Genomic DNA, 18,278 nt, shown 5'->3' on the forward strand with positions numbered 1-18,278 from the left:
TCAGTTGTGCACCCATCTCCACTCAGAGATGGGTTTTAGATGTTAGGCTGCTGGTGCTATGATGTCATCAGCACTGGCTTGCTCTGTTCATTTGTTTGAGCAACACCCTGAGAAGCAACTGTCCTGGTGTACATTCAAGAAAGTAACTTTCTACACATAGTGCTAACTTGCTGTAATTCCCTGTGTGCATAAGAGAACGCCAGTATCCTTTAAGGTAATATGCATCTCAGACTTTCCAGCCCAGGTTTGCTTTCATTGTTCTCTTAACTTGGTAAGAATTTTGGGAACAGATAGAGATGATTCAGGGTCATGGTGTTTTACTGTCCCCCTTTGTTATAGGGATTATACAGGTGTTCCTTTTTTCTGCAGTTTCCACATGTAAATGAAAACATGCAATACTTGTCTTTCTGTGCCTGACTTACTTTGCTTAACACAATGTCCTCCAGTTCCATTCATCTTCCTGCAAATAACAAGATTTCATTCTTCTTTATGACAGAATAATAATCCATTGTGTATATATACCTAAAGGAAAGTGAGGAACTGGGAAACGGGCAAGTGAGAAATGAAAGATGGAGACCAGGCAGAGCTACACATGAGAGTTTATTTGTCAGAGCTGACAAATAAAGGCCATCTCTCCATAGATGGAGAGAGGCAACACAAGCTTGGGATTTGGGATTATGGGGCCAGCTCAGGGATTAAAGCCCAGCAGGTCCTAATGAGGGCTTAACCATGAGGTGGGGTTAGTATGAGGGAGTAGTAAGCCTTTCTCAGAAACGCCCTTGGGTGGGAAAGTGAAATTTTTCTTAAAATGGCGATTGTCACTTAAGATGGCCGTCCAGATGCTAAGCAAGGACCTTACATATACCATATTTTCTGTATGAATTCATCTATAGACATGCACCTAGGCTGATTCTACATCTTGGCCACAATAAACATAGGTATGCAGAAGTCTGTTTGTATGCAGACTTCATTTCCTTTGTATATATACCCAAGAATGGTATAGCTGGATTGTATGGTAGTTCTATATTTAGTTTTTTAAAAAACTCCATACTCTTTTCCACAGTAGCTGTACTTACATTCCCACCAACAGTGTATAAGTGTTCCCACAATTGTTCCTGATTCTCCACATTCTCACCAGCATTTGTTCTTTTCTTTTTTTCTTTTTGGACTTGGAAAGATTTATTTGAAAGGGCACAGAGTCCATCCCACCCGGGTCCCCAGAGTGGACTGGAGGGAAGGGGGTAGATTTCAGGGGACTTATTTGCTGTGCTGGATGCTCTTGGGGAAAGACTGTGGGCCCAGCCAGAGCTGCAGTAGAATGATAACATGGCATACATGCAGAGCAGCAGGAAATAGTCAGGTATGTATTCCTGGAGAGCAAAATGTGCTCCAACACTAGCAACTTGTGTCATCTGCAGAGGACACACAGAAAGAGCATGGTGAGGTGGGCAGCCAACAGGGTCAGGTGGAAAGTATGATGCAGGAATAGGACCTCAGAGAGGGGAAGCACCAGTTCACTGTCCTATGAAAGAGAAATTGGCAGCCAAGGTCAAAGGAGTGGGATAGATAGTCAATGGGGTTCTCCAGCATGAAGGGGAACTTCAGCATCACCTGAAAGACAGCACAGGTGTCCAACTTGGGGAAGAAACCATACAAATCAAACTGCATGAGGAGAAGGAATAGCAATCCAGGGGTGAAGAGTAGTATATTCATCTCCACAACCAGGCTGAAACAGCAGCAGCCTTACCCCAACACTGGGCCAGGAAGAGGTTGATACTGAGAAAGAACAGTGCCATGGCCACTGGGTCATTGAAGAGCCACAGCACAAAGATGCAATGGATGTGGTAAGAAGTGAAGCACATGAAGAAAAAGACAAAGGGAGATACCTTGCAGTAGATAGTAGATTAAGAAATCAATTAAGTAGTAGATTAAGTAACCGAAGTGATTCTGCAATCTGCATTTGGGGTAAAATTGGGAGTTCATAACCCACTTCAATCTAATGTATGAAATATATATGTCAAGAGCTTTGTAATGTTGTGAACAACCAATAAAAAAAAAGAAAAAAAATCAAGTAGCAAAGTGATCAGGTAGAGCACAGAAAAGATGTTCTGTGCAGCTGGACACAGTGGCACACAGTGGACTGTAATCCCAGCAGCTTGGGAGGCTGAGGCAGGAGGATTGTGAGTTTAAAGACAGCCTGAGCAAAAGTGAGGCCCTAAGTAGCTCAGTGAGACTGTCTCTAAATAAAATACAAAAATGGGGCTGGGGATGTGATTCTGGTATAGTTCCCATGAGCTTAATCCCCAGTACCAAAAAAAAAATGTTCTGTGCCATGTGGATATCAATGTCCCAGCCCATAAAGATGTACAGAAAGCTAGCCAGGTAGGCAAGAGGTCCAGTGTCACCCTGCAGTTGTGTATAATCATATATGCCATTGATGATGCCCTATACCTAGGTCATGTAGGCTATCCTGTCAATTTCTCTATCTCCACCAGGCAGAGGCAGGAGGCTACCAGCAGCATGTAACACAGCTCCTGCAGCAGTAGGCACCAGTCTTGTCAGGTGCATTGTAGCCATTGTTCCCAGACTGGGCCATGGCCCACCCTTCTTTTTTTTTTTTTTTTTTTTAATAATAGCCATTCTAACTGGATTGAGATGGAATCTCATTGTAGTTTTCAGTTGCATTTGCTTGATAAGATGTTGAACATTTTTCTCACATATTTGGTGACCACCTGTACTAATTGTTTGGGAAGTGTCTATTCAAGTCATTTTCCATGTTTATTGGATTAATTGATTTTGCAGTTTATTGAGTTCTTCATGTATTCTTAATATTAATCTTCTGTCAGATGAATAACTGGCAAAGATTTTCCACCATTCTGTGGGTTTTATCTTCACCCACAGAATTGTGGTGATTGATTGTTTCCTCTGCTGAGCAGAAGCTTTTCAATGTGATGTAATCCCACTTGTCAATTCTTGCTTTTGTTTATTGTGCTTCTGGAGTCATATCCAGGAAATCATTACCTGAGCCAACAATGTTTTGAAGTGTTGCCTCTATGTTTTCTTCTAGCAATATCAGAGTTTCAGGTCTTATATTGAGATCTTTGATGAATTTGGGGTTGATTTTTGTACCAAATGAGAGATGGGGTCAAGTTTCAATCTTTAGCACCATCTTGTTGAAGAGGCTGTCCTTTCTCTAATGTAGGTTTTTTTTTTTTTTTTTGGCAACTTTGTTGAGAATCAGTTGGCTGAAGGTGCATGGATTTATTTCTAGGTCCCCCATTCTGTTCCACTGGTCTTCATGTCAGTTTCCATGCCAATACTTTGCAGTTTTTTTGTTTTTGTTTTTTGTTTTTTGTCAGAAGCCATCCATGTTCTGTGCATAGAACAAACTGGCATCATAGCCAGTGAACAGGAAAATCTGGTATCTGGGAACTTCCAGCCACCATCCTGCTGATAAGAGTGCCCAGATACATGTGAGCTCTCATTTAGCTCTGCAAAAATGTTCCACACAGCACAAGAGATGGGGTGACATGCTGCAGCCACATAGCCTCACAGCCTCTCAGAGATGACAAGATGCCAATCAACCTGTCCACTGCAAGACATCACTCCACCCCTGAAATTTTATCCCTGCCTTTGATGTATTCCCTTAAATGAACTACTGGAGCCATTTTCTAGCTGTTCTGTTTCAGCTCCTACCAGGACTGGAAGAATCTATCAGGTACTCCCTTAAAACCAATTCTGACTTTGTCTCTTATTTCTTCACTAATTACTTCAGACTTTAATTTTCTCAGGTGGCTTATTCCCTCCTGCACAGGAAGAATTACTCTGGCAAGGTGCTGGCCACCTTGTGATAGTTTTTATTACGGCTTGGTAGTATGTTGTAAAATCAGATATTGTGATGCCTCCTGCTTTGTTCTATTTGCTCAAGATTGCTTTGGCTATTCAGGGACTTTTGTGCTTCCATATGAATTCTAGAATTGCTTTTCTAGTTCTGTGAAGTTACCTCACTGTGCACACCCCAGATCTGTTATCTATTTAGGTAGTTTGTTTTCAGAGTGCCATCTTCTCCACCATTAGAGCTCACTGAGACTCTCTTTCACCTTTATCCCTGCAGAAAGGAGACTCCCTATCCCTTGGCAATTGTGCTAGTCAACATGTTTCTCTTGCTATTCTGCAAGATTTCACCAGGTCTGTTTCTCTGCTGTTGAGTTCTGCTGCTCTCCCCAAAACCACTCACCTCCATATGCAAATATACATCTGTTGCTTTGCTTTTATCCCATAGAGGAGCAGGTGAGTTCTGGTACCACTATTCTGGCATCTTTGTAAATGTCTTTCATTGGATGATTAGATGAACAAAATATTGTATACTCATACAATGGAACATTATTCAGCCATAAAAAGAAATAAAGTACTGATATATGCTGCAACACGGATAGATTTTTAAAATGCAACAAATGAAATGAGTCATCACAAAGTCCACAAATGGTATGATTCCATTAATATGCAATATGCAGAATAGGCAAAATCTATAGACACATAGATTAGTGGTTACCATGGGCTAGAAGCAGGAAGTGTATTGAGTTGTGACTGTTTGATTGGCCTGAGATTTCCATTTGGATTGATGAAAAAGTTCTCAAAGAAGATAGTGCTAATGGATGCATATCATTTTGAATGTACCTAAGGCCACTGAATTAAATACTTTAAAATGGTTAAAATGGTAAGTGTCTTTTTATGTCTATATAACTTCAATTTAAAAATCAGCAAAGGATCTGAATGGACATTTCTCTCTTTTTTTGGAGTTAAAATTTAATATTTATTTTACAAATTGATATAAAATAAGGGCAAGAAAAGAAACAAAGAAAATAGATTTTAGACAGTAAAGCCAAATGATGCAACAAAGTACTAATTACAATTTCTGAAGGAAATAGACCTACAACTTTGTAATAGAGCCAACTGAAAAATAAATTGGTATATCATAAAATAAGATAAGCACAATTTTCAATGTCAGAGACAGTAAAATCTTGATAATAAATATCCTGGAAACAGGTAGAAGTAAAACAGGGTGGGAATTGATGGGTGAAATTATAGAGGGTAAAAGGTGTTAATAAGAATAATGTTCTGACCTTGGGTCTTTTAATCCCTGACTACTGCTGCAGACTCTTCATTTATTCTGCTCTGTATTACCAGGGGCCCCAGCACCATCTAAATTCCCATTGGATGAATGGACATTTCTTAAGAGAAGGCCAACAAGTACATGTGTGAGAAATAGAAATTTTTATCTGGGACTGGAATCCTGAAAACATCTGCTTCCCCATAGAATAGTGACCACCTCAAAAAATGGAGGCTAAAACCAAATGATCATTCCCTGACACCACAAAAATCCCCCTACTTCTTCATTCTCCTATTGTGCCTCAAGCCTCATGTCCTCCACTAGCCCCCCCCCACGTTTCTCCCCTGAATAAACCTGTTACTATTGAGCTACTGCCACTAATTCCTTCATTCGCTTCTTTCCTTCCAAGTAAAATATCTTAAATGTATTTTGCAAACCAAGTCACATTCCCAACAGCATAACTGAGATGACTTCTTTAAAAGTCAGACTTATGCTGGGCACAGTGGCTCATGTCTGTAATCCCAGCGGTTCTGCAAACTGGGGGAGGAGGACTAGAAGTTCAAAGCCAGCCTCAGCAATGGGGAGGTGCTAAGCCACTCAGTGAGACCCTGTCTCTAATAAAATACAAAAAAACGGCTGGGGATGTGGCTCAGTGATCAAGTGCCCCTGAGTTCAATCCCCACCTGTCCCTCACAACAAAAGGTTAAAGTCAGACTTAAGTCTTATATTAAATCTTTAATTTCAAATTTTTCATGAGATAGAAGATGTATAAAGCAAGATTGCCACTTGCTAACTACAGGCACATGGCTCATAGCATCTAAAACAATTTCTAAAACTATATAAGACATTATTACTATATGGAGAGTTTAGTAACTTAGCAAAACAGTTTGCTAACCTTGGTGGCATGCTAAGACATCAAGCATTATATCAGAACTATCTGATTTCTAGATATACTGCAACATCTACAGAACTTGTCACCTTTGGATGAAAGGCACAATATCTTTATGATACTACTTGGAAAATTTCCTGTGAATTTATAATTATTTTTAAATTAAATATTAAAAATAAACAAGAAAAGGTCAAGGTGAGTTTCAGAAATCATTGGAGGAAACAGGCTTTGCAAATGAATGGTGCTCAATCCAGGCTGGAATAAAAAGGTTTCTATGTGGCTTAAGTCTATATTTATGTGATTTTTTTTCTTTCATAACATTTTCCATTGTATTAAATAATATGCATAGACACATTGTGTGTGTGTGTGTGTGTGTGTATATATATATATATATATATATATATATATATATATATAATCGAGAGAGAGAGACTAAAAAGTCTAGTCTTCCCTCCTACCGCCCTTACCCAGAAATGAACAGTGTTGAACAATTTTCACACAAAAACAATTCAAGTTACACAAAAACCTGGTGGCTCTGGAGCTGCCTTCCCCCCCCCCCCCAACTTGAACATGTAGTTAGGCAATTGCCCAAATGTATGTGAATCTTTTGGGTTCCCTAAACAGTTGTATAGGATGCAATAGAAATGTTCAACTGTGACAGGGAACAGGCATTTTGAGAGGGTATAAATACTCAGGGAAGTTTTGTAAAATTGGAATGGGGTCATGGTGAGTGCTTTTAAAGTCTTAAACGTAAGGAAACATAAGCATTTCCTCATTTCACTAACTACTCTGTAAAAACATCCTCAAATTTGCAGTGGGTTTGCTTTAGCTTATGTAAAGATTAGATGAAACCAGGAAAGGGCTTTTAAGCACACCGGCAAGAAAATGCCATAACCCAGGACAAATGAAAACCAAGCTTGTGCAGGAACCAGGGCCAACAATGGGCCACCCCGTGGGTCTGCGCTCCTGTAGGTCAGCAGGTCAGCGGAGCCTGCGGAGGCCCTGGGCCATGGCAGGGTGCTTAGATGAGTGCTGAGAAAGGGACAAGAGAAAGATTCCCCAATAACCAAGTACACAGGACCAGTGAATAGACAAAAACCAGAAAAAACGCTCTCGTCTGTTTGGTGGCACTTGCTGGTACAGTTCCTGCACAATGTGTATTAAAGAAAGAGAAATGCAAAATAAAGAAAGGTACAGTGGGTTGTCTGGCCAGGTTTTCTGGGGACACTGTGGGAGAAGGCTGGTGCTGTGAATGCACAGGGCCTTCTGGATGAGCTTCTGTATGGACTCCCGCCATTCCTGCACCCCCACTACACTCTAGAGGATTCTGCAAGAGCAAATCCTGGCAGCAGGGCCTTCCGGTCCTTTCAGGCCTCTGCCTTGGCTCTTAGGGACTTGGGGAGGCTACGCGGTAGAGGTGGGGCGGGTCCCATGGGCGGGGCTGTGCCGGTGAGGTGCGACCTTGTGGGCGGGGCCTCGCGAGTAGGGGCCCCTCTGTAGATCATGGATGTGGGCGGGACCACTGTGTGGGCGGAGCTACGCTGGAGGCTGCTGCGGGAAGGGGCGGGGCTGTGCGACCAGCGGGTCCCTGGAGCAGGAGGGGGTCGGAGGCGGAGGCTGCAGGATGGCCTGAGCCGGGTGTGGGCGGGGAGATCTGGAGGGCAGGACTCGGAGAGGTTAGGGGCACTCCACACCTCTCATCGGCCTCGCCCTGGGTCCGCGCTCTTGTAGGTCAGCGGGTCAGCGGGGCCTGCGGCGGCCCTGGCCCATGGCAGGGTCCGCGGCGGCGGCTGCAGCGGCTCTGTCGGGCCAGACGGTGTGGCTGTCGCGCTTCGCCTCGGTGCGCGGCTCCTACAGCGCCTTCTGCAAGGGGCTCACCCGCACTCTGATCACCTTCTTCGACCTGGCCTGGCGGCTGCGCACGAACTTCCCCTACTGCTACGTGTTGGCCTCGGTGATACTCAACGTCCGCCTGCAGGTGCGGATTGAGTGAGCGCCAGCCGCGGTGGTGGCCGGGTCAGAGTCGCCTGCCCACCAGCGCCGAGCCTGGACACCTTGTGAAGGACAGCGGGGCCGCCAGACGCTTTGGGATGCAGAGTGGCCTGGGTCCCTGCAACTGTAGACACCCGCGTCTGGGGAACCACTACCCGACCCCTGTCACCACCGCAAGAAAACTCACGCAACGGGTCCTTTGCTTTGGGCTCGAAAAAATTACGAGTCCAGCTGACCTGTTGCCTCACACTGGCCCAAACCGGGAAATCGGAAAGAAGGAATTTTACTGCAGCGAATTCATTTGCCAAGTCTGAGCAAAAAGGTAGGAGAAAGGATGGGATGGGGGTGGGGGTTCAGCTGCTAAGCCACGTAGATATCGAGGACCCTTAGAGGTTTCGGACAAAACAGCCCGAAAAGATGCCAAGGCAAGCTAGGGAAAGGCAAGGCAGACTCAGACTCTCCTCTGCTCCCCTATTGTGATTTTCCTCAAGGGGGTTAGGGGCAGCCTGAGCTTCTCTGAGAGTCAGGATATCACCACGGGACAGATAAGAAGCCCCCTCCCATACACAGCGCGGATCCCCTCTCCCTTTACAGAGACTGGGGTGGTGTCACCTGAACGCTGGGGAATGGGTCAGTAAGGTCCCAGGAAGTCCCTGAAGCACAAAAGATGTGCCCACCCTTCTCCACCCACCTTGGAGGATTCATGGCAAGGATGGTTGCCTTATAGCCAAGCCCCAGGTCTGTCCCCTTTTCAGATCTCAGGACCCTGGGCCTCTCTTCATCTCCACACAGCCATTTGCAAATCTGCCTCTTTCCCTATATTTGGGGCCAAAGGACTGGTCTGTACCCTCTGCTGAAATCCGTCTTGCTCCCCTAGTCCCATCTGGGGTCATTCTCATTTGCAGACCTGGAGGAGTAGGGAAGAGATGATCCTGCCTCTCCCCTTCCCCCACAGGCTTGCTCTGTGACCAACAGCTCAGGCTCCCTGCAGCGCCAGCCACTGCCCTATCAGAGCCACAGAAGCCCATCCTCCAGCCCAGGATAACCCAGGAAGCCCACTGGGTGCCCAGAGAATTTGGGAAAATGGAAGGATCTCCTTGAGCAGGCAGCAGCTCTCAGTCTGGGTAGGTAGGGAGGGCAGAAGGAGAAGGGGGGTTGCAGGGAAGGCTACACAGGAAACAAGGCCCTCTGTCTGTGGCCAAGAAATCTGAGGTCTCCATCTTTTTCTTTTTCAGGCATTGGTCTTTATAGGTGGTGTCCAGCCACTTATCTGGCTTGTCAAGAATCTGATCCCTGCCTGGAAGTGCCTCTGTTCCTGCAGCCACCTGGGGAGCAACTGAGTGAAATGCCCAGGAGGAGGGGAAGGGCCTTCTTGGTAGAGGCCCAGCATGGACAGAGGCCTTGAAGGGTGGGTGGCCCAGGGATTGGGCCCTGGCATGGGAAGGAGGGTCATGTTTACTTGGGAACAGAGATCTCCTAGCAGCACTGTGAGGGAGATATATTCTCCCCACTAATGGGGCTCCAGGGAAGGGGCTGGGATTTGCCCTTGTCACACAGGTGGGAGGGTGGAGCTGAGTCTGCTGTTGGACCTGCAATCTCCCACTCCCTCCACAGACTTCCTTAAGATCTGGCAGCCTGTGGAACAGGGAAGGAGTACAGAGCTCTGAGGCACCTAGGAGGAGAGGGGTCCAGGGGTAGGAAATCTGGGGTTTGGCTTTCCTTGGAGTGGTATGGAAGGTCCCAAGGAAGACAAAACAGTGAGCTGAGATGGGGCACAAGAGAGATGAGTCTCTGAACCCTCTCTCTGTCCCTGGACTCAGGCTCCATCCCCAGGATCACACAGGAGAATCTCATCCAGATGATCTGGGATTGACTCTGGAGGCCCCAGGCATGCTGCTATTTGGAATCCCCAAATAGCCAGAAGCTGCCCAAGGGGAGTCCTCACCACCCATGCCTATTCCCTCAGCTCCTCTGGCACTGGTAGCTCAAGTCCCATGTACTGAGTTCCTGGGACCAAAACCTGCAGAAGCCTGGCCAGTCCCAGGGACAGAGTGGCCCAGCCTCCTACCTGCTGCCCTTCTCAGCTGCCCACTGGATCTGGGGTCTCCAATGAAGATCTCAGTTTGCTCCACCACAAGGATGGAGGCTTTAACACGGCTGCCATGTGCCCCTGTGGTTTCCCAAAGTCTAGGCCTGGTAGCTTCCTTCCTTGTGCCAAGTCCCTCTGGAGCCCTGCATCCTGCTGACCCTTCTCATCTTGTCCACTCAGGACCACTTCTGGAGACCTGTGAGCCTCTGACCTCATCCACAGGTCTCTGGGCCACCTCTATGGGACAAGAGACACAGGGTAGAAGAAGAAAGCAGGAGCCAAGGGGCCTCCTTGGGTCGGCTACCCAGTTTGGGCCCTTTCAGACCCTGGTCCCACCCTCTGGGTGACAGGATCCCCAGCTCAAGCTTCTTCCTCAGTCAGCAGGGAAGGAAGGAGGATGGCCCCTCACTCCTCACTGAGTGTGTGTGCATGTTTGAGTACGCATGTGTGTGTGAGTGAGCCAGCAAGCTTGTGGGTGTGTGATGGAGGGGATGGAGCTGTTGAGTATGAGAAGCTGCTCTGGCTGCCCAGCCCTCTCTGCAAAGGGCTCCACTTGGGGCCTAGGAGCCCTTTTCTCTAGGGAGAAAACTAAGTGGAGCCTCAGGGCCACCCTCAGACCTCCACTCCAGGGAAACCCAACCCTGCCCGGCACCCTGGCTTGGTCTTTTGCCACCTCTGCCAAAAGGGATTGGCCCCAGGCCCCACCCAGCCTTGTGTTCCTCCACTGTTGGGGCCTTGACCCATGGGTGAGCTTCTGCTTTCCTGCCTCCCCTCTTGCCTGCTCTCTCTCCCTCAAGGGCCCTTGCTGCGTGATGGGGTCTCCATGCACTTTATTTATTTGCAGTCTGTGTTCCAGGTGGCGGAGCTTCTACATATTCAGAGACCCAGCCTGGATGACCTTACATTTCTGTGTGATGATCTCTGCGCTGGCCAGCACTGTCTGGTCAGGGATATGTTCTTGTTTCTGATATTGTCACATGTTGTTGTCCCCCTATGTTAAAAAGAAAGTCCTTGAGTTCAGAACACTACAATACTGACTGGAGTCCTCTTTTTGCTGGGTTTGGTGCATTTGCCAAGGGCAGGTGGGGAGGAAGTTCCCAGGGCCAGGGGCTGGGGAAGCCTCAGAGGGCCAGGTCCAGGCTGTGTCAGGACCTGCTGCTTCATCAGAAGCTGCTCCAGGACCAGACTTGGCAGGACCACCGTCCTCCTCCCCAAGGAGCGAATGGCAGCAGAGCCTGGCCCAGGAGAGGATGGCTGGTCCCATTCACAACCTTTGTTCAAAGGACCTGAAATGAGTCTTGTCTTCCATTATAGAGCTGGGGGTTCAAAGTGCTTAATGCAGCTGAACCTCTAGGGTAAAGAGAAGCAGGCAGACCATCTGCAGGTCCCATCATGTGTCCCAGAGACCCCCTCAGCAGCAGGGGAAGGACCTCACTGCATTTCTGCAAGCAGCTTGCTGGGGACACTTGGAGAAGATCAACCACCCAGGAAGCCTGCACCTGGATGTCTGCTTCCCACCATAGACCTAATCTGTGTCCCCTAAGAGCCCCATTCCCAGAAGCTCCCCCAGAGAAGCTAGGAATTGGGGTGGGGTGGGCAAGGCAGGAGAAGGTTGTGGGGAGTGCAGGATGCTGGAGGCATCCTGGGTCAGAAGGTTTTGCTCAGGAGAGCACAGTGTGGACTTTGGGACCCTGGTTGCACTCTGCCCGTCATCAGGAGCTCCTCATGGCTGGGTGCAGTGGCATATGCCTGTAATCCCAGCAACTTGTGTGGCTGAGGCAGGAGGACTGTGAGTTCAAAGCCAGCCTCAGCGTATCCCACACCCACCCAACCCTCCTCCCACTTGAGAGAAATCGAGGGTGGGAGCCTGTTCTGAAATAGATCCCTCAGCAGAGGCTTTTTTCCTGAGCTCCCTTTCCCTACAGAGGGACAGGGAATCGGGCAGAAAGTGTGGTGGGATAGCAAAGGGGGAAGGTGACCCTGCCTTTTTGGGGTGGGGTTCAGGACACAGAGAAGAGAACCTGGGCTTTGGGGGAGCAGGCCTGGGGGTCATCTCAAAATGGAGCTGCCTACGGGGAGCAGCTGGGGCCACTGCCCATGTGGACCACCTGCCTTCTCCCCTTTTCCCATTTCCAGAGACTTGTTGAAATTTAAGCAACTGAGCCAGGAGAGAGGAAGAGAGCAGGAAGCAGACAGTTCCAGGAGGCAGAGAGAGCAAGGGCCTGAAGAAAAATGTGCAGGGCCCATTCCACTCCCCCCACCCAAGGGAAGCTGCTGGGTTTGGGGTGAACTGTTCTGCCTGAGCACAGGTGTGCCGGGAGGACATCCTGCTTTGGAACCTGCTCCTCTCACTCTCTGCTTATCTTTCCATGTTATTAAGATTCTACATCCAAGGCTGCCTGGTAGTCCCTGCCTAGTACAAAGATATCATCATGCATTTGCCAAAATTTCTTGATTATTTATTTATTATTGTATGGAGAGAGAGTGTGTATGTGTGTGTGTGTGTGTATGTAGTTGTGGTTCATGCATTGACAGATGTCATTAAGGATAGTCATGATCAATTAATTCCTTTATATAGATTCCTGGAAGTGGGCCAAAAGACATGCACTGTTTGGGGCTTTTTTCTTTCTTAGTTTGGGTAACAGGGATTGAACTCAGGGACACTCAACCACAGAGCCACATCCCAGCCCTATTTTGTATTTTATTTAGAGACAGGGTCTCACTGAATTGCTTAGCACCTCACTTTTGCTGAGGCCGACTTTGAACTCATGATCCTCTTGCCTCAGTCTCCTGAGCTGCTGGAATTATAGGCATGTTGCGCTGTACCCAGCGGTTTGGGGATTTTGATACCTCCAGCATCAGGGTACCAAGTTACTCACTTTAGTCAGGAATGAGTTATTTGAGAGAAGGGTGACAATTCTGCATCACAACAGATTTTTTTTTAAATTTGTTACTGCCTTTCTTTGCTTCAAGTTGGGTGCATTTCTCTCCAAGAACAATATAATGTAGAATTGGACCCATCACTTTCCTGAAACTAGTCCTTTCCTATCATCTCTAATTTATGCCTAGGATTACCTGTTCCTAGGATTCACACCAGATTTGTAAATCTCTCAATTTCATATGTTAAAATAGTTTATTTGGACATTTTGCTGTGCAATCCTTGGAATACCTGATCAGGATGAGATACTTCCATACGCCTTTGGCCATCTGTGCTTCTCTTTGCAGCTCTGGGGCGTCACTTGTTTTTTAAAGGAAATGAGATTTGCCTTTCATCATTGCGTGATGGGAAATGACTTTGCATCAGGACTGAGCTTGAACTCAGTCTGTATACAACCCTCACCCATTCCTCCCTTCCCTCTTTTGCTAGTATTTAAAAAATATGGCCAATCTCAAAAGTGAAAGCAGAAATCTTAAGGATCAGAAGTGGCAGGGATGTAGGCAGCAGGTGGGGCCTGGAGCTGCACAGCTCTTGGAGGCAGCACGCAGAACAGGTCTGAGAAGCTAGGAAAGCTCACTCTGTAGGTGCTTGGTGTGGCTCTGCCAGGTGAAACGTGCTGTCTGCCTTGAATGGGAACCAGGATTTCTTGACCTGCCCACCTGGGGTCTCTTGAAAGTAAATCCCCTGCCCAAACAATGGGTTGAAACAGCCACCATTAAGACTCTTAATCCTCAGGTCTGCCCTGTGCTTAGTGCAGGGTCTGGATTTTCCATGAGAAAATACCCATGCTGAGAGTTGAATAAAATACAGATGCACTCAAAATATTCTCCTAGGCCCATTTCTGTGAAGCTGAAGCATATTTAAGGCAAAGGGAAGAGCCTAAAAGCTACTAGAGAGGAGAAACACATTATTATTATAAACCAAAAAATAAAAAAGCATAACAGCCATATTGACACCGAATATCATCCCCAACCCCCAGCGCCAAAGACAATGTTATCAGTAAGGAGTCAGAGGCAGCACAGAAGCCGCAGTCAGTAGCCATCCTAAACCAAACGTCAATTCAGCCAGGGACCAGGTGCTTGCAAACTTATTTCAAGGGCCGAAAGAGTCCAAAACACTCCTGGACACCACAACAGAACTGGCCCCCCAAGGGCAAAAACACCAGTCCCCAGTCAGGGTGCTAGGAAATCAGGAAGCTTGCTTCCAGGGGATTGAGCCCGGGGTACTTTACCACTGAGTTACACCCCCATTTATATTTTTTGTATTTTGAAACTGGATTCACTAAGTTGCCAAGCTCTCCTCAAACCTGTGATCCTCCTGCCTCAGTCTCTGAGTCTCTGGAATTAAAGGCATGGGCTACTGTGCCTGACTGCAGTGCTATTTCTTTCCTACAATAAACATCCAGCTTTAGCATGTTTCAGAATGGATAAGGCAGTTCCCTAACGTAGGTTCATGGTCCCAAATGAACTACCCACTGTCTTAAATGATTAATTAAAGCATTAATATTTTGTTTGGGCTTACTAAGCTCAGCTTTTCCATTAAACCAGGCCCTTTACTGCCCATAGAAGTGAAGACCAACAGGAAACAAAGGGTTTTGCTTTTACAGTATGTGCACTGGGGTCATAGAAACTGCTCTCCAAATATAGCAGGACTGAACGCTCTCTACTATGCCCACGTCAACGATGTCATTTGGTTGAGGTACGTATTCGGCAGGAAGCTTCAGAGAATCCAAGGTGAAAAAGATGGTGTCGTCCACCACACCATGTCGCCCATGTACGCTGCTAATGCAGACCTGTGATGAGAAATGATGGGAATGGTTGTGTAAAAGCACAGTCCATCCTCACCAGCTCTGCATCTCCTCACTCTGCCTCTAACCTGCGGGTCAACTCCAACCCTAGAACTGATTTCCCAACCTGCCTGGCACACTGGCAATGCCAGGGGTGCTTTTAAAACACACCAGTGCCAAGGTCCCACCTCATGCCAATTAAACAGAGGAACAGAGGGGTAAGCATGACACCAAGCAGTGGAAAGCATCCAAGGAGAGCAGGGTCACTTGCAGCAGTGCTCCAAATACCACTCTGATGGAGAGCAGACACTGAGTCTCTCAAGTGAGTGACCACACCCTCAGAGACTCAGTGGGATCAACCAGGGCTACAACTTGCTCATGGAGCCTGAGACTGGCAACAGTCACAGTGCAGGCTGTCCTGGGAACAGTCTTGCTGTAACCTGAACCAGACCAGCTCTCCCACTACCACACTGACTTTGGCATGCTAACTATTGGAGCAGGCCCAAAATGGCTCCCTCACCAAGACTTCTAGATAGCTGTTATTTTTTTTTTTTCGATCAAAGAGATTTTATTGGGGGCTGCCGAAGGGGAAGAAAAGGAGAGGCAGAGAGCAGAGAGAGGAGAGAAAGAGAGGAGAGAGAGGAGAGAGAGAGAGAGGAGAGAAAGAGAGCAGAGAGAGGAGAGAAAGAGGAGAGAAAGAGCAGAGAGAGGAGAGAAAGAAGAGGAAGAGGGCAGAGAGGAAGAGGGCAGAGCGTTATGTTATGTTATGTTTTATGTTTTTAGTATGGAGCCAAGGCCATGAATCTGCTATATTATGGTCAGTGGGTAGTCAAGGTCAGAAACACTTTGATTTACTGCACGTACTTGAGGTCATAAACATTTGCTTGTGATCATGCACCCACTGATGTAACCTGTTGGCAGTGTGCCTTCTTTGTTTGAACTGTACAGAAAAAGGGCCTGTACAAATGACTCAGGGGGCTGGCTAATGGCTATGGCCATCTCTGAGTAAAGGACGACCAATATTTCCACCGTGCCTTGCATCTTCTTTCAATTGCTGGATCTTCGAAACTTAGTTCCCAGGCCTGAGCCTTGCCCTCACCCTGACACTATCAGTTGCCTTTGGTTCCCACTCAGCCACCTGGAACCAGGCTGGACTTCAAGCACTGTCTCATTTCTACAGAACTGTCTCCAAGGACCCTAGACCAGATTGACCCATGCCCTGCCACCAACCCTTTTTCAGAAGGTTCCCTCTGTGGCTACTATTACAATACTCCTCTCCCTGGCACCAAAGTCTATCTATAACAACCAGAGAAATCAGGGACTTCCCCCCTCCCATTAGTGGGACATCCTTTTCCAGAGAAACCAGGAGTCCTCTCCTCCATTAGTGAGATACACACAAACACACATGCTTCAATTCATGTCACAAGCACCCAGTGTTCCTAAAAATTAGGAGGGCTTCATGACCCAGGACTGCCTTAGGACACTCTGAAAGTGGGCTCATGACTTACCCCCTGGTCCCTTTCCACAAGTGACCCTATGGTAGGCCTTGAGCACAGATTGCCCAGTGAGCCACTTAGAGGAGGAGCTCACAGGGCACACGGGGGAGGGGTGTGTGTGTGTGTGTGGAGCAGGTGCCAGGGGCTTGAGAGGGTTCAGGGAGCAGGAATGCCCTGGCTGCCCCCAAGGAAGTAGTGAAGCCAGATTTACAGATAGGTAGTTAGTGTAGTTAGGTAAATTGGGTCTAAAATCGAATAAGATAAAGAAAATGGAGACCAGGAAAGTAGAGCAGCACTTGGGGGAATTGAAATGTTAATGTCCCCAAGGCCCAGAGCCCATCCTAAGGAAATGTTAATGAATCAGCTCCCAGCAAACAGGGAAGTGTTAATCAAACCACCCCAGGCCCTTCCTGTCCAGATTACTCCTCCAATCCATCATCTCCCACCTTTTGTCCTTCCCACCTGCATTCTATAGCTGCAGGACAGAGGGAAACAAAAGACAGGAATGTGGGAGGACTAAAAGAAGACCTTAGCTATAAAAAAAGGGAAGACTTCCCCCTTCCACGGATTCTCCCTTTCGGGTCCCTTCTTCATCCTGGGAGAAGCCTTTTCTGCTGTCCTTTAATAAAGCCTTCCCCTTTCCACTCTACACTTGCCTCCGCTTGCTTCTCTGGTGTTATACTTCAGCATTCAGGGAAGCAAGGACGCATTACCGGTAAACAGCAGTAATAGTAGTTTGTGGTAAGGGTTGTGTGGCCATTACGGGGGGCAAGGTGAATCAGAAGGACCTTACCGCCAGACCAGGGGAGCTGCAACATGGCCTCCCAGTTCCAGAGACCAGTGCCCAAAGGTTTCTTTCTTTCTTTCTTTTTTTTTTTAAATCATGGTATTAAAAAGAAACATCAGGGTGCATGCAATAAGGACCCCAGTGGGTTCACGGGCACTCTGGAAGGTCATTCCTTTGGGATTCCAAAAGTGTGCCCAGGGCGATTTCCCAGAGGCCTTTCCAGGTGACCCCAGCAGATCTGAGCACTTGTGAAAGCCATCTCTCTGCAGATGTGACCCCAGCGCTGTGTGGCGCCTCCTGCGCTACTTTTCCTACTTCCCTCCACGCCAGGCTTTTGCTCTGGCAGAGAGCGGCCCAAGAGCTCAAAGGCTGGCTGGGGGTGCAGCTCCTGCTCTGCGGGACCGGGGTTATCCCTGCTCCTTGTGTGCCTGGCTCCCTGTGTGGCATCCGGGTGCAGCGTTGCAGCGGCGCAGCGGCGGGAGCCCCGAGCACAGCTCCTGACCATGCTTCAAGCCTCAGACTTATCCCTCTTCCCTTTCCTGCTTCCTCCCTTTCTGTGGCGGTTCAAAGTGACAGCAGATCGCTTGCTCGCGCACGCTCGCGCCACTTGGGGATGCCTGCAGTTTATCCCTTGGTTCGATTTTCCCTGATGTCCAATTTAATAAACTTGCAGACCACCCTGGGAATTGCAGCAAAATGGTCAAAGCTGAGGCTCTCCTTTCCTGTGCCCCAAGGCCTTGTGGCCTTTCCTCTCCTGCCCTACCAAATCCTGTGGTGCAGCAGTGACCAGGTGACCCGCTGTCTCCCTGAAGCCCTAGCCACACCCTCCCAAGGGCTTTCAAGTGAAGTTCAAGGGACTCACCAATAGATGGCGGTACTCTCGTTGGCGCAGGACTGACATGGGCAGGAATAAGGAGCAACAGCTCAGACAAAGTGATCTTTCTGTAAATGAATAAACCATGAGGGTGAGACACAGAGGTTTTCCAAATGAGCCGATGTGCAAGACCTTAAGCAAATACCCTGGGAGGTGGTTGTGTGCTTTTGGCTTTGATTTCTCCACACGCTCCAACAGTGCTTTGAAATATAGCTGGGGAGCAGAACACCCCTGGCCAGCCCCCAGGGCCTTTTCAGAGCACCAGTAAATAGGGGAGAGGTCAACCCAAGGGTTAAACCAGGCGCGGTGCAGGTCGA

The 18,278-nt window shown here is 47.8% G+C and overlaps 1 protein-coding gene and 1 pseudogene across 2 annotated transcripts; one reads left to right on the plus strand and one right to left on the minus strand.

The window, feature by feature from the left end:
* Positions 1-478: 478 nt before the first annotated feature.
* On the minus strand, positions 479-2,168 carry LOC101961012 (dol-P-Man:Man(5)GlcNAc(2)-PP-Dol alpha-1,3-mannosyltransferase-like; annotated as a pseudogene).
* Positions 2,169-7,539: 5,371 nt separating this feature from the next.
* Positions 7,540-11,111, plus strand: LOC106145288 (small integral membrane protein 10-like protein 2A). Of its 2 annotated transcripts, XM_078034249.1 has the most exons (3): positions 7,540-8,313; positions 8,947-9,115; positions 9,227-11,111. In XM_078034249.1, exon 1 carries the CDS (start codon positions 7,768-7,770, stop codon positions 7,990-7,992), a length of 225 nt encoding a protein of 74 aa, XP_077890375.1. In that variant the 5' UTR covers positions 7,540-7,767; the 3' UTR covers positions 7,993-8,313; positions 8,947-9,115; positions 9,227-11,111. The 2 variants fall into 2 exon arrangements, 1 of the variants encoding a protein (XP_077890375.1); XR_013431662.1 differs by lacking the exon at positions 8,947-9,115 and having other exon boundaries at positions 7,989-8,313.
* Positions 11,112-18,278: the final 7,167 nt, after the last annotated feature.

The sequence above is a fragment of the Ictidomys tridecemlineatus genome, chromosome X, assembly GCF_052094955.1.
Source record: "Ictidomys tridecemlineatus isolate mIctTri1 chromosome X, mIctTri1.hap1, whole genome shotgun sequence".
NCBI lineage: Eukaryota > Metazoa > Chordata > Mammalia > Rodentia > Sciuridae > Ictidomys > Ictidomys tridecemlineatus.

Bases quoted from the DNA above. Each gene is read 5' to 3' on its own strand.
- LOC106145288 (XM_078034249.1), top strand. From the start codon at position 7,768: ATGGCAGGGTCCGCGGCGGCGGCTGCAGCGGCTCTGTCGGGCCAGACG.